The sequence below is a fragment of the Somniosus microcephalus genome, chromosome 3 (assembly GCF_052327205.1).
Source record: "Somniosus microcephalus isolate GS21.2 chromosome 3, FLI_Smic_1.0, whole genome shotgun sequence".
In the NCBI taxonomy this organism is placed as follows: Eukaryota; Metazoa; Chordata; class Chondrichthyes; order Squaliformes; family Somniosidae; genus Somniosus; species Somniosus microcephalus.
The window spans coordinates 313,607,222-313,622,160 of record NC_140989.1 but is presented as its reverse complement, the minus strand read 5'-3'; the positions used below and the strand labels follow the sequence as shown (position 1 = coordinate 313,622,160).

General features: G+C 45.1%; 1 protein-coding gene across 2 annotated transcripts in view; it reads right to left on the bottom strand.

The window, feature by feature from the left end:
• The window catches only part of armh1 (armadillo like helical domain containing 1), a 64,427-nt gene extending 54,441 nt beyond the window's left edge, over window positions 1-9,986 (bottom strand). For both annotated transcript variants that reach the window (XM_085982982.1, XM_085982983.1), the window contains exons 1-4: window positions 9,750-9,986; window positions 5,319-5,387; window positions 4,279-4,445; window positions 2,733-2,929 (exon numbers count right to left, since the gene is read on the bottom strand). In XM_085982982.1, the coding sequence (XP_085839108.1) occupies window positions 2,733-2,929; window positions 4,279-4,445; window positions 5,319-5,387; window positions 9,750-9,955 (639 nt within the window). In that variant the 5' untranslated portion in view covers window positions 9,956-9,986. The remainder of the gene's footprint in view (window positions 1-2,732; window positions 2,930-4,278; window positions 4,446-5,318; window positions 5,388-9,749) is intronic.
• Between the last annotated feature and the right edge of the window lie 4,953 nt (window positions 9,987-14,939).

The window sequence follows — 14,939 nt, the reverse complement described above, 5'->3', positions numbered from 1 at the left end:
GAAATTCTTGATGAGCTCAAGGCCAAGACAGACTCATCGGTAGAAGTTCCATCCATAGATGAGAAATTAGAGGTGAAAGACATGGCAGAACATGAAAGTCAAGATGTCCAAGAACTCATAAAAATATTGAAGGAAACCCAAGACAAATATGAGGCGGCAATGACCGAGGTTCAATAACTTGAAGAACAGATTCAACTGGGAATTCTTTCAGTGAAAGAAAAGGCAACTGTAAGAAACACAGAGACTGTAAGAATGGCCCCTGAACATGAGCTAGAGAGCATCAAGGCGCAACTTCTCCGAGCGCTTAAAGCCAAAGTACAAGAGAAAAAAAAGGTGAAAGCATTGGAGGAAAAGGTGGATGAAATGGAGAAGACTCTGATCCACAGGGTCCCCGTGGAAGAGTTAACGGTCAGCCAACTCCTTCATATGCTGAGAGACAAGACTCTGCAATGGGAACCATTTGAACACGAGCTTCAATCTTCAAAGGGAAGGGGTTCGGAGCTCTCAAAAGTTTGGGGAATAGTTGAGGTTGCAACACAGATTTTACGGGGCTGCCGAAAGTACGCTGAATCACGTCAATGTGAACTACAGAATGTTGAAACAGCTGCTCCAGTAGAAGGATTGAATAGCCCGATCAATCAATCCCCGATGGAAGGGGAAGTATTGGAATAACAAATGAGGTCATTAGTGAAGGATTGGCAGGAAACCCAGGAAGAGCGGGATGAATATGAACGCATGAAGAAGTCTCTTCAGGAAAGATGTCTAGGGAGGGAACAACAGTCGGCTAACGTCCAGTTGGGTAAGGAAGAAGTAGCAGGCCCTCTCGCTAGACTAGCTCAGGACGACACCGAATATTACCATGACCTGTTGAGTGACACGGAATATTACGATGACTTGGTCTGCCCAGCTTGTGATGAAAACTCCCAAAGTGCAGAAATCAGGATGAAACACTTAAAGTCTAAGGAACATAGGGAGATGGTGGCGCTACAGCTGGCAGCGGATAAGGGAGCCCCGAGAGTCTCCAAGAAGCAGAAAAGAAAAAGGCGAAGCAGAAGACGATAACCATCTAAATCATTATCACTTCTATCAGATCATGCACGTGGGCCCTACGAAGGGGGCCAAATCAGTTGGAAAGTAGGAAAAATTACCAAGGCAGTCCAGCTGTTTGTAAAAGTCAGCACTGCTGGTTCAGCAGGACGGAAGTTCAAGCTGTTAAGCCAAGGGAAAGACTATTGGATGAGTCACGCTAGAAATGTGAACCGGCTACACCACAGAGATGTTGTTCGGACCGAGTCAAGACCAGAGACTGAATCTGTGAACTGCTCTCGCAGAGACTGAATCTGTGAACTGTTTCCCGCAGAGACTATGGCCTAGAAATTGGGTTTTGGCTTAGCCAGGGCTTTAGCGCCGGAAATTAGTGCCGGCGCTAAGTCCCCTGCGCGCGCCAAAAATTCAGTGGCGCCGCGCCCAAACGGCTGCCGGCGCTACTGAAGGGTCTTAGCGCCTGGAAAAGGGCGCTAACTGCCGTTTCGCGCCGGAATTCCGGCGCTGCGGCACCCGATGCGGTGCGGCAGGCTGGGGAAGTGCAGGCCTCCTCCTTCCGTTAAGGAGGAGCTGCCTGCACCCGGCCGCGGCCCGCGCAAATCTGCTTAAAAATGAGCCCGGCACCTCGGACAAGTGCCGGGCTTGCATCTGTTCCGGCGGGGGGGGGGGAAGAGAAGTCCGGGGAGGGAGCTGCGGGCAGGCGGCCGGCGGGAAAGCGGCCGGCCGCCGCAGGGCCTTTAATGCGCCGGCGCTAACTGCAGTAAGGCACCTCTGACAAAACGCTGGTTGCGGCTGCCACGGGCGAGGCGGCCGCAACTCAATTTCGGAGTTCGGGCGGGTTACCACGGCAACCGGGACGCTGCGCACACCGATGACGTCATCGGTGCCGGCGCAGCGCTACCGGAGCAACGCCGATTTAGGGCCCCAGGGAATTTCACTACTGGCCATAACTCCGGCGCAAGGCCCTCTAGCGCCTCAAATGAGGCGCTAAGGCTACTGAATTTTCAGCCGCATATCTGTGAATTGTTTTACATGAAGTTGATTATATGTTATGTTTAATGGGGAATAAGTATGTTGTAAGCTAAAAAGGGAGGATTGTAGTGTATGTACCCTTCTACCTTTAAGAGAACTATTGTATGTAACCGTTCACCTTTAAGAGAACTATTTTAGGTGTGGCACTACTTTGTTTGGCTTCTGTATACTGTAATACCGACGGTGACCACACCAGTATATAAGTGTTGTGTCAAGATTTATTGGGCAGATTCGCCCCGACCTTCGAATAGTAAAGTCCTGTTTTAAGTTACTCTGGTAGTCTGTGTATTAATTAACTAAACAACCCACAGACTTTACAGGTTTATTTAATAGGAAACCATAAAAATTAGCTGTTGTTGAATCCTATTCTGTATCTCATATCACACTATGCTAAAGGAGGCCTAGTGCAGGATGCTGGTTCCTTTCTGGCTAAAAAGAGATGCAAGGGACTAATAGAGGGCAGAAAACAACAAAAAAGGAATAAAAATATTAAAATTAAAAATAAAAGAACATTAAACAAATTAAGGTATCTAAAACTATGCAGATCAATTACCCTGATTTTAGATTAAATCCAATTTGAAACACTGGGTGAATAGAGTTCTCATTTACTGTTCCTATTATTAATTATATGCAGACTTACAATTATTGTTTCTTACCTGCAGAGTCCTCAATGTATGAAGAGCCAGATATTGTACCTTTGGGGAGGTGCATGGCAATAATGCAATCAGTCCTTTGTAAACTTGTAGTTGATACTTTGGGTTGCCCTGGGCTAGTAATTCCAACAAGACTTGAGCCTGTTCTTGGGTCTTTTCCGATTTCGAGTTTGCCAAACATTCTGCAACATTTCTCACACCTTAATTTTTTTTTTAAATGTAAAATATTTTAAAAGGGAAGGCCAAATTATTATTCATTGCCATTTAAGTTATTACAGAGGTAACACCATAATGCACCACTCTGGCACTCCAACATGCTGTATTTCTTTCTTTCTTTCCAAAATGCTGTTGCACAGAGGGACAGAACATGACTCTGCAGCTAAACAACTCTGTCTTCTTTTGGTGTCGCTCTGAAACAGCTGCTAGCAAGTGTGCAATTACAACATCGCAAAGATGATTCTCACAGATATCCCCCCCCCCAACTCTTTTATATGGATGTGCCCGTCTTCCACTTAGTAGATCCCTTCAATGATATGGTGGACGTCTATAATTCTACCCTTCATTCATTCATTTTCTCATCTTTTGTAAAATGCCACGTTGCCCCACACACATCCCCTCCACACTGGACTCCAGTTACAAGAGTCCACATTGGCTAATTTGTTGTTTTGAGGGCTTTCCCGTTTATTCTTTAGCAAAAACTACCATTAACTAAATGTAGAGGAGACATCTATCATCCACCAAATAAATGAAAATAATGCATATTGTGTAAGCCCTCCCTATTATCAGCGGCAATAACAATTTGCATTTTTAGCTTTTTTTTTCAACAAATGCCACAACAATTCCTACAAGAGAAATGTGTTATGCCCCTGTTCATGGTTTAGAGATGTCAAATTTGATTTAATATTCAAAGTAATGAAATAGCTATATAAACCATTATGTAAATATCTACCATCTGGAAAATACACTCTTTCATCCTATATATTGATTTGGGCAGATTTGTGCAGAGCTGAGTAAGATACCACAGGGCTGATAATGCGCTGATGAGTGCCTGACGCACTGAGGGACATTGAGTGTCAGCTCCCTGTATTAGATGTGGAGGCATGTAACACGACCCAAAGTGGATGGTGAATGTAAGGGAAGGCTTTTTAAGGCCACAAGAAAAATTTAATTGAAAGACTTCCCATATTGCACCTGGAGCATCTACGCAGTGCTTCAACCACGCAGCACCCATTTGGAACGGACGTTGTAAGTGAGGCCTTAATACATTTTTTAATATTGTCTTTATGTCCCATCTCCATGCCTCACCTTTTGCCATCCCAGTCCTTGCGCTCTACCCTACCTGGAAAATGACATTGGTGTTGCACTGGCTGCCAGCAACTGAAAATCCTGGCCAAATCCCCAATACGTCACACTACACACTGGGAACTCCATAAAACTATGTTAATGAGCTGACCTCACAATATAGGGTTAGGTTAGCGCACTTGGGGGCAGGTCCAGCTCGCACTACATAACCAGAATCACATAAACCAGTGCCAAAGTGTTAGATTACCATAGCTTTCGCAGATTAGTTCCTTGTACTTTCGTCCAGCATTCGCAATAATTTGAAGTAATTTTAATGCTTCTTGTTTGTTATCTTCTTGCAATTGTTTTAGTCTCAGAATCTCCAGAAAAGTCAAAAGGCCACCAACTTCTAAAACCTCTACCAGATATCGATGACTGAAATAAATTTAAAAATTCAGATGTTTAAACATGGTATAATTGTCTAAGATCAATATTTTAGCTAATATTTGCACACACATACACAAACTTTGTAAAAAAATGTAAATAACAAGCCTTCATATGAATAAAAATTTGCTCTGTAGACTTAGATTATCTACACCAACCAGAAAGGAATGGTTCAATTCAAAACATCTAACTGAAAAAACTTGTACAACATGGTTTCTCAAATTTTACATAACTGTATTGGATGATTTGAATATAAATAAAATTAAACAGTCATTAGACCGAAAGTGTTAAAATGCACAGCTTTCAGGATCAAACAGGATTTTTTTTTATTCGTTTATGGGATGTGGGCGTCGCTGGCAAAGCCAGCATTTATTGCCCATCCCTAATTGCCCTTGAGAAGGAATGACAAAGATAAGTTGTTACTGTGCAATGAAAGTATATATAGGTATGTTGATATAGATAATATTCTATATTTAACAGTTACAGTAATTGTTATCCTGATTAGGCAAGAATTAGAACTATTCAGGGGTGTAGTCCATTACAATGCCAAGACAGTGAAAGCCACAGATGTGATCAGTGATGTTGCTGAGTTCTCACTCTCAACTGCACTTCTGTGAAAAAATATGGAGTGGAGGGTAAGAACTTTCCTATAGATGCGGAGAAAGCGAGTGCTGGAATCACGACAAGTCTGTTGCCCACCTTCGAGCAGCAGCTCAGTGACGGCCTTGGCTCCGGGCCCTTATTTCCCAGCAACAGCCTCAGGGCGACAATTGGAAGGTTCATATCCTCACCAAAAAAAATCAAGAACTATTGATGATATAAACATTTAAAAAATATTATTGCCATGATTAAATTAATGCTTACCCACTTGTTGCTGATAAAAATACACCAATGGCTTGTAATTGCTCAGTTACACAGGTACCAATCATGTAGCTGTTCAAAGAAGTTAAGTACTTAAGAAATATTTATTGTTCTCCTGTTATATGGCACAATAGAGCAATGCTCCCAACTTCCAGTAAATATATAAACTGTACATAATTTAATATCTTAAAGTGCTTTTTTATTTAATTAAATATGCATAAATTAGAATTATTTTAAGGACTGCCCATAACTATTGGCTTTTTCAAAGAGTAGAATCATAGAACAATATAGTATAGAAGGAGTACAGAAAGGTTTTTGTTTTACTCTCTCTACCCCTCCCAAACCAGACTGCCAGAGAGAGAGAGTGTAAAACAGGTTAAGTGACAACTACAGCTCCTGTAATAATCAGCCTGAAGCCCTGGCCAAATCACTCCAATTCCCCACAATGATGTCCTGGCCAGATCCCTCCCACTCCCCATGGTGCAGGCCTATGGTTCTGGCCAAAAGCATCCTGTGACCCAAAAAATGACCGTCAGTTGAGAAAAATGTAAAAGAATGCAGAAAAAAGTGGAGGTGAGACAGAGAGACAGAAAGAGAAGCAGATAAGTAGAGAGAGAAAGAGAGAGAGAGAGAGCAGAACAGGACAGACAGTAACAATGGATTTTGTAGTTAAAAACTGGTTTCAGGCCAGGTCCCAGGCTCCTGGAACAAGTCAGGCCACCAATAGTGGCGTTTCTCTGCATTCAACTAAATTCTCGCAGAATCCAGGACTCCCTTTCATTGCATTTAAATTCCATAAGCACCCTCCCAATGCTATGGCATCCTGAGATCCCCTTCCCAATACTACAAAATTCTGGGACTCCTATCCCAGTATTTTCAGACCTTGAGACCGCCTCATGGTACCTCCCCCGAGCTGATAATTGGCAAGTAATGTTCGCGCCACACAAGTGCCAATGACCATCACCAATAAGAGAGACTCTAGCCACCGCCCCTTGACATTCAATGGGATTACGATTGCCGAATCCCCCACCATCAACATCCTGGGGGTCACCACTGACCAGAAACTTAACTGGACCAGCCACATAAATACTGTGGCAACAAGAGCGGGTCAGAGGCTGGGTATTCTGCAGCGAGTGTCTCACCTCCTGACTCCCCAAAGCCTTTCCACCATCTACAAGGCACAAGTAAGGAGTGTGATGGAATACTCTCCACTTGCCTGGAGGAGTGCAGCTCCAACAACACTCAAGAAGCTCGACACCATCCAAGACAAAGTAGCCTGCTTGATTGGCAGCCCATCCACCACCTTAAACATTCACTCCCTCCACCACCGGCGCACCGTGGCTAAACCGTATACCATCTACAAGGTGCACTGCAGCAACTTGCCAAGGCTTCTTCGACAGCACCTCCCAAACCCGCGACCTCTACCACCTAGAAGGACAAGGGCACCAGGGACATGGGAACGCCACCACCTGCATGTTCACCTCCAAGTCACACACCATCCTGACTTGTAAATATATCGCCATTCCTTCATCGTCGCTGAGTCGAAATCCTGGAACTCCCTCCCTAACAGCACTGTGGGAGTACATTCACCACACGGACTGCAGCGGTTCAAGAAGGTGGCTCACCACCACCTTCTCAAGGGCAATTAGGGATGGGAAATAAATGCTGGCTTTGCCAGCGACGCCCACATCCCATGAATGAATAAAAAAAACTTGTTTTCCAATTCTGAAACCACAGTCCTAACAGCCTCCAGACCCTAACAAATTCACTTACTACTACTGGACCCCTTTACTCTTGCAGCACTCCAAACACCGGTATCCTCCACAGTGCTGGAACATTTGAGCATTTCCTCTACTAAGTGCTACCCACTCCCGCCCCAACCCCTCCTGCCCAATGCTCAAAATGCCCAATGCCAACCCGCTCGATGATGCTACCATATCCTGGACCCACTACTGTCAAACACCGGATCCTCCTACTGCAAACCAAATTCTAGGTCGTCCGACCACTACAACCAGACCCCAGCAATCATACAGTAAACCAAACCCTTTATTCCATCCCCAGTCCTACCAAGCCCCATGTTTCACTTCACAGTACTGCCCAAGTCCTATTACAGAAGAGCAATCTCCATAACTGCCGCTAAACTCCACAAGCTGCTCTCCCAACTACTGCTAAACCTGCCATACCAATCCCCAATCTGCTGCGTTACCCACCATATTGCTGCAAAAAAATACTCTTGACCCCTCTGTCCTTGCAAATGACTGCCCCATCTCCAACCTCCCTTTCTTCTCCAAAATTCTTGAATGAGTTATTGCCTCCCAAATCCATGCCCATCTGTCCCGCAACTCCATGTTTGAATCTCTCCAATCAGATTTCCACTCTGACACAGCACTGAAATGGTCCTAATCAAAGTAACTAATGGCATCCTCTGTGGTGCACTATCTCTCCTTGTCCTTCTCGACCTTTCTGCAGCCTTTAAACAGTTGACTACACCTTCCTCCTCCAACGCCTCTCTTACATTGCCGGCTCAGTGGGACTGCCCTTGCTTGTTTCCACTCTACCCATCCAATCGTAATGAAAGCATCATCATGAATGGCTTCTCTTCCCGCCACCACACCATAACCTCTAGACTCTCCCAAAGATCTATCCTTGGATTTCGCCTCTTCCTTATCTGCATGCTGCCGCTTGGAGACATCATCTGAAGACATGGGGTCAGCTTCCACCCAGGTCTGCCTCTCCACCACCTCTTTACCCCTCCACTGCCTCTGTGTTGTCGGCTTGTTTGTCTGTCATCCAGTCCAGGATAAGCTGCAATTTCTTCCAGTTAAACATTAGGAAGACCAAAGCCATCATCTGCAGCCCCCACACAAACTCTGTCACCACCAATTCCACCCTCCTTCTCGACCGCTGTCTCAGGTTGAACCAGATTGTTTGCAACTTCGGTTTCCTTTTTGACCTCGAGCTGAGCTTTGGGCCCCATATCATCTCCATCAAAAAAAAAGGCTACTTCCACCTCTGTATCACCGCCCGTCTCCACTCCTGCCTTATCTTCTGCCAAAACTCTCATCCATATCTTTAGGTGTCAGCTGTGGCTCAGTGGTAGCACTTTGATTGTGAGTTCAAATTCCAGTGCAGGGATTTGAGCACAAAAATCTAGGCTGACACTCCAGTGCAGTATTGAGGGGGTACTGCACTGTTGCAGGTGCCATTTATCAAATGTGACATTAAACCCGTCTGCCCTCTCAGGTGGACGTAAAAGACCCCCCCCAGCACTATTTGAAAGAAGAGCTGGGGAGTACGCCCCAGTGTCCTGGCCAACATTCATCCCTCAACCAATGGCGAAAAACAGATTATCTGGTCATTATTGCATTGCTGCTTGTGGGACCTTGTAGAAGGCAAACTGGCTGCCGCGTTTCCTACATTACAACAGTGACTACATTTCAAAAGTACTTCTTGGCTGTTAAGTGCTTTGGGACATCCTGAGGTCATGAAAGGCACTATATAAATGCAAATCTTTCTTTTTTGCTACCTCCAGACTTGACTATTCCAATACTCTCCTGGCCAGCCTCCCTCCTTCCATAAACTTGAGCTCATCCAAAACTTTGCTGCCTGTATTGTAACTCGTGCCAAGTCCCAGTCACCCATCACCATGTGCTCACTGACCTACATTAGCACCTGGTCCCCCAAAGCCTCAAATTTAAAATTCTCATCCTTGTATTCAAATCCTTTTGTTGCCTCACCCCGCCTATCTCTGTAACCTTCTTCAGCCCTACAACTCTCCGAGAACTCTGAGTTCAACCAACTCTGACCTCTTTTGCATCCCCCTCCCTTCACCCCACCATTGACAGTCGTTCCTTCAGTCGTCTAGGCTCTATGCTCAGGAATTCCCTGCCTGAACCCCTATGCCTCTTCACCTTGCTCCCTTCCTTTAACAATCTCCTTAAAACCCAACTCTTTGACAAAGCTTTTGATCATCCCTCCTTATTTGGTTCAGCATCCATTTCTCACTGATTATCATAGAATCATACAGCAGAGAAGGAGCCCATACAGCCCATTGTGCCGGTGTCGGCTCTTTGAAAGAGCTATCCAATTAGTCCCACACCCCTGCTCTTCCCCGTAGCCCTGCAAAATTTTCCTTTTCAGGTATATATCCAATTCACTTTTGAAAATTACTATTGAATCTGCTTCCACCACCCTTTCAGGCAGTGCTGTACTGTGCTGTGTCTGATAAATTCATGCCAGATTTCTGTACACAGTGGCTAAATCAAAATATGATTCTTTAAGATGTGCAAAAAAATTCTTCAGTTTTGTAACAGTGAATTGCCACTCATTGTTCCCCTCCTGATTTTCAATGATTATTTTAAAAGTAAAAAATGAAATGTTCCCTGACAATTTGACAGAAGACAGTGTTAAAATTCAGTCTAAAGGAAAGGATACGTTAATCTGAGCCATGCTGTCAATCTTGTGAGAAACAAACTGGCCCCTTGAGCAAACTGTAATTCCAGCTCTGGACCAGTTTTACCTTTATTCGTATTTATGAAGTCATTCAACATACAATGTCGGACAGCTTTGGTCCCATGGTCCCAATCCTGTAGAAAACCCATAAGTGTACAAATTTCCACTTGTTCTTTTGATGCAGCCATTTTCTTAATGTCATCAATGTCTTGTCAGCTGAGAAAAAAAAAGATTAATACATCAGTGTTTTAAATCCACACCTGTACTCAACACAAATTGCAGTTTAAAAAAAACTTATTAGTGAAAAATGTAACCTGTTTCTGCTCAAATGTTAACATTTAATATTTGCTAAAAAGCAACCAAAAAAATAATTAAAAAATTACCATGTACCTGGAAAAAAAAGTTCTTGGTGTGGCCATGTCGCTTTCTTAACCACTCCACCATATACACCTAAAGATAGAATTTACAACAAACTTGCCCCTCCTATCTTCTAATACCTTTGACAACATTTCCCCACACAAGCCCTCTCTTTCAGTGGCCCTGGTTATGCCTTCTGCTCTATGCCCAGAGCTTTGATCCTTGAGCTGAGCCTTAGGTCATCACATTATTTGATTGCTCCACACAAGCACACCCTGAGAGCTCAGTGCTTCTTCCTGATATGTTTTTATCCATCAGTGGCACTGGTACATGCGTGATGGCACTGTTTTCCCAGATTCTATTTATGCATGGTACAGTAACGATTAATGGGTTCTGGAGGAAAATGACTAAAGAGGGAAGAAAAAAATGAAAGTCAAAAAGACAGAGTACGTAGGAGGAATAAAGGTTTCCTGCCCTGAGTATGATACAGCAGCAGCTCTGTTAGATCGGTGATTCTGAGAGTATGATGTTTTTCAATAACCACACGGATGCTGTAACTTAACAATCAACAGGTATTTACTGGAGTAGGGTAGTCTCAAGACTGGGGTACAGAGGCATACTCAAGGCTTATATACAGGTGTGGTCACTGCCGGTACTACAGATACAGGAGCTGTAAAAGTAGTTCTCTCTTAAAGGTGCATACACTACAATTCCTCCCCTTGTAGATTAGTAGTACCCATAATATTCAAATAACAATTAACACTTTAACATGTACATTAAACAACAATAGTCCATTTATAGATTCAGTCTTTGGGGCGGCTTCCTGATCCTTTCGGGATAGCGCCTTTCCTGAGGTTCTTGTTCTTGGTGCGGAGGCGATTCTGGCCCCTTTTTATCGGTTAGTTCATCGGGTTCCACTGCTACTGGTTCGGAGGTAGATGCTACCGGTATGTCGGGTTCATCCCCAGGTACGCAAGACATGGGGTTGACTCGTTCCTGTGACGCTAAGATCTGATCAACGTGGCATCTCACAATGTTCTCCCCGACATCCACTGTGTACATTAATGGCCCCTGCCGTGTGCATATCGTTCCGGGTTGCCATTTCTCTGTTCGGTAGTCACGGGCCAAGACTGGTTGTCCTACATTGAAGCTCCTTGTCGGCTTCTCATTGATGTGCTGGAATTGTTTATCCTCAACATTTCTTCGCACATTTGGTCTAAGCAAGTCCAGACAAGATCGCAACCTTCGGTTAAAGAACATCATGGCCGGGGTCTGGTTGGTAACTGCATGTGTCGCGTTTCGGTAGGCTAATAAGAAATTGTCCATCTTATGCTGTAGTGGAATTTCATTGTCGCACATGGCCTTTATCGCCTTCTTAAAGGTTTGTACGAACCTCTCAGCCAATCCATTTGTGGCTGGATGATACAGGGCGGATGTGTAATGCCTTACCCCATTCCTTCTCATAAATTTTCAAAACTCTTCGGACACAAACTGTGGTCCATTATCAGAGCAAATCTGCTCTGGCAAGCCGTTTCTGGCAAATATGGTCCGTAGGACTGCAATCGTTTTCTCTGTAGTGGTTGAGGACATTTTTATCACCTCAGGCCACTTCAAATGAGCATCCACAGCTATTAAGAACATTGAGTCCATGAATGGACCAGCAAAATCAATATGCACCCGTTGCCATGGAGAGGAGGGCCACTCCCATGGGTGTAGAGGGGCATGTGGTGGTGCATTTTGGACCTTCTGGCATCCTGAGCAGCTCTTGGTTAGGTCTTCGATTTGTTGATCGATTCCCGGCCACCACACATAAGCCCTAGCAAGGCTTATCATTTTCACTCCCCCCAGATGACCTTCATGTAGCTCATTTAGCACTTTCTCCCTTAACTTGGGTGGAATCACCACTCTGGATCCACACATCACTGTCCCCTGGCATACTGACAGCTGTTCTCTTCTGGATGAGAATGCTGGCAACAGTGAGTCGCCATGTGTTGGCCATCACCTCACCCTCAAATCATATACCCGAGACAGCGTCGGATCATTGCGGGTCTCCTTCTCTATATCCACGTTCGTTACTGGCAATCGTTCAATTATTGATGAATAAAATATCTCGATAGGGTCCACTGCTGGTGCTTCCTCCACAGTAGGCAGTGGCAGGCGCGATAGCCCATCAGCGTTCCCATGCTGTTTCGTGCCTTTATATTCTATTTCATATTGATTCTTTGTAACCGTTGTGCCGTCATTACTGGAACGCCCTTCTTAGGATTAAAGATGGAGACAAGTGGTTGGTGGTCAGTCAGCAAGGTGAACTTCTGCCCATGCAGATAGTGGTTGAATTTTTTTACTCCCCATACTAGGCTGAGGGCCTCCCTGTCAATCTGGGCGTAGTTGCGCTCGGCTGAGGTTAGTGACCGAGACGCAAAGGCTACTGGCCTCTCCAACCCGTCTGGGAATTTGTGCGACAGCACCGCTCCAATACCATAGGGTGATGCATCACATACCAAACGAATTGGTAGTGCTGGGTTGAAATGGGCCAACACCTCTTTTGATGTGATCAATTCTTTACACTTCTGGAAAGCTCGTCTACATTCGTCATTCCACTTCCATGGTACCCCTGTTTGCAGTAGGGTGTTCAGTGGGTGTAATACCGTGGACAAATTTGGTAAGAACTTATGGTAGTAGTTTACCAGCCCGAGGAACGACCTCAGTTGTGACACATTTTCCGGTGCTGGAGCCTTGACTACTGCCTCAATCTTTTCAGGGGACTTATGTAACCCCTCTTCATCGATGACGTGGCCACAATACGAGATCTGCTTCTGGAAAAACTCGCACTTGTGGCGATTAGCTCGTAGCCCATATTCCTTTAATCTGGTGAGCACCTTCTCCAAGTTGGCGAGGTGATCACTGTCATTTTCGCCCGTGACCAGGATGTCGTCCAAATAACACTGGGTCCCTGGAATCCCTTGCAGGACCTGATCCATCGCCCTTTGCCAAATAGCCGGAGCCGATGCTACCCCGAACACCAGCCGGTTGTATTGATAAAGACCTTTATGAGTGTTAATCGTAAGGTATTGTTTCGAGGCCTCTTCTACCTCCATTTGCAAGTACGCCTGGGCTAGATCAATTTTGGTGAAGCGTTTACCTCCAGATAGCGAGGCGAAAATATCCTCAACTCGTGGAAGCGGATATTGTACCGTGTGAAGGACTGGGTTCACTGTCACCTTAAAATCCCCACAGGTGTGGACCTTCTTTGGTTCCCCAGGCGTATTACTCAACGACCTCTTCATTACAGGAACGATGGGTGTAGCCCACTCGCTCCAGTCTACTTTGGACAGTACTCCTGAACGTTCCAACCCTTCCAGCTCTGCTTCGACAGCTGGTCTGATCGCATAAGGCACTGGTCTGGCCTTAAGAAACTTTGGGCTTGCATTTTCCTCTATTTTAATCATTGCTGTTATGCCTTTTAGTGTTCCGAGTCCCTCCTGGAACACTTCTTTTGCGTCAGTTAGCATTTTTGACAGTCGTCCAGGTGTGACGTCGTCATCCTTTTTGGCCTCAACCTTCAGTGCCTGTATGGAATGCCAATCTAATTGTATCTTCCGGATCCATTCACGTCCTAGCAGTGGTGGTCCTCCATCTGGCAATACATATATATCCATTTTAGGTATTTCCTGGCCTTTATATATCACTTTCACCCTTATTTTTCCTTTGGGGTAGACTTTCTGCCCCGTGTACGTCTTCAAGACAATCTCTGTAGCTTTCAAGGGTATATGTGAAAATAGCCGCTTGTAGTCCCTTTGCTTTATGACTGTTAGGGCTGATCCTGTGTCCAATTCCATTTTCACTTGGACTCCGTCTATCTTGAGTGTAACCCAGATAGTCTGGTGATCCTCCATTTTGGTTACCTTATGTAGTTTCAGACAACCCAGCTCCTTGCTTCCGGAGTCTGTGTCACTTTTCTGTTCATCTGAACTACTGTCCATCACCTGGTGTACCTTTTTGTACTTCTCCTGTGGAGATTTCTTACTGTTGGTTTTCTTCCCAGACCTGCAGACTCTTGCTATGTGTCCTGCTTTTCCACACTGTCTGCACACTTGGTCCTTGAACCAACAATCCTTCTGGTCGTGTGTTGTTCTGCCGCAGCGATAGCACTTCCCTGTTCCATAGGACATTTCATTGGTGCCATATTCTTGCAGTCTCCGTTGTATCTCTGCAGCACCCCTTGCGGCTGCTTCGTGTGATACTGCCACACTGAAAGCCTTGTCCAGCGTAAGATCCTTTTCTGATAGAAGCCGTTTCTGGGTTCCTTCACTTTGCAGCCCACACACAAACTTGTCCCTTAACGTATCTGCTAGTCCCGCTCCAAACTGGCAGTGTTTCGATAGCTTGCGCAGTTCCGTTAGGTACTCAGCATTGCTTTCGTCTTTGTGTTGGTTCCTTTTATGGAACTTAAATCGTTCTGCTATCAGCAGCGGTGTGGGGTTTAAGTGGTCCTGTAGGATTTCTACTATCCTTTCAAAATTCTTGTTCACAGGCTTCTCTGGGGTTATTAGGTTTCGCAGTAACCAATAAGTTTTTGCACCCATGGAATTTAACAAAACCAGTGCTTTCCTAGCATCTGGCACTTCATTCGCCCTGCAGTACACCTCAATACGTTCCACATATGTCGCCCAATCTTCGACTTCATTGTCGAACGTAGAGATACTGCCACTCTTCTGCATCCCTGGGTGTGATTTAACTGTCAAAAATGGCGTCTCCCGCGCTTCCCCTTCTTCTCCGCTGGCACAAAATGGCGTCTCCCGCGCTTTCCTTCCT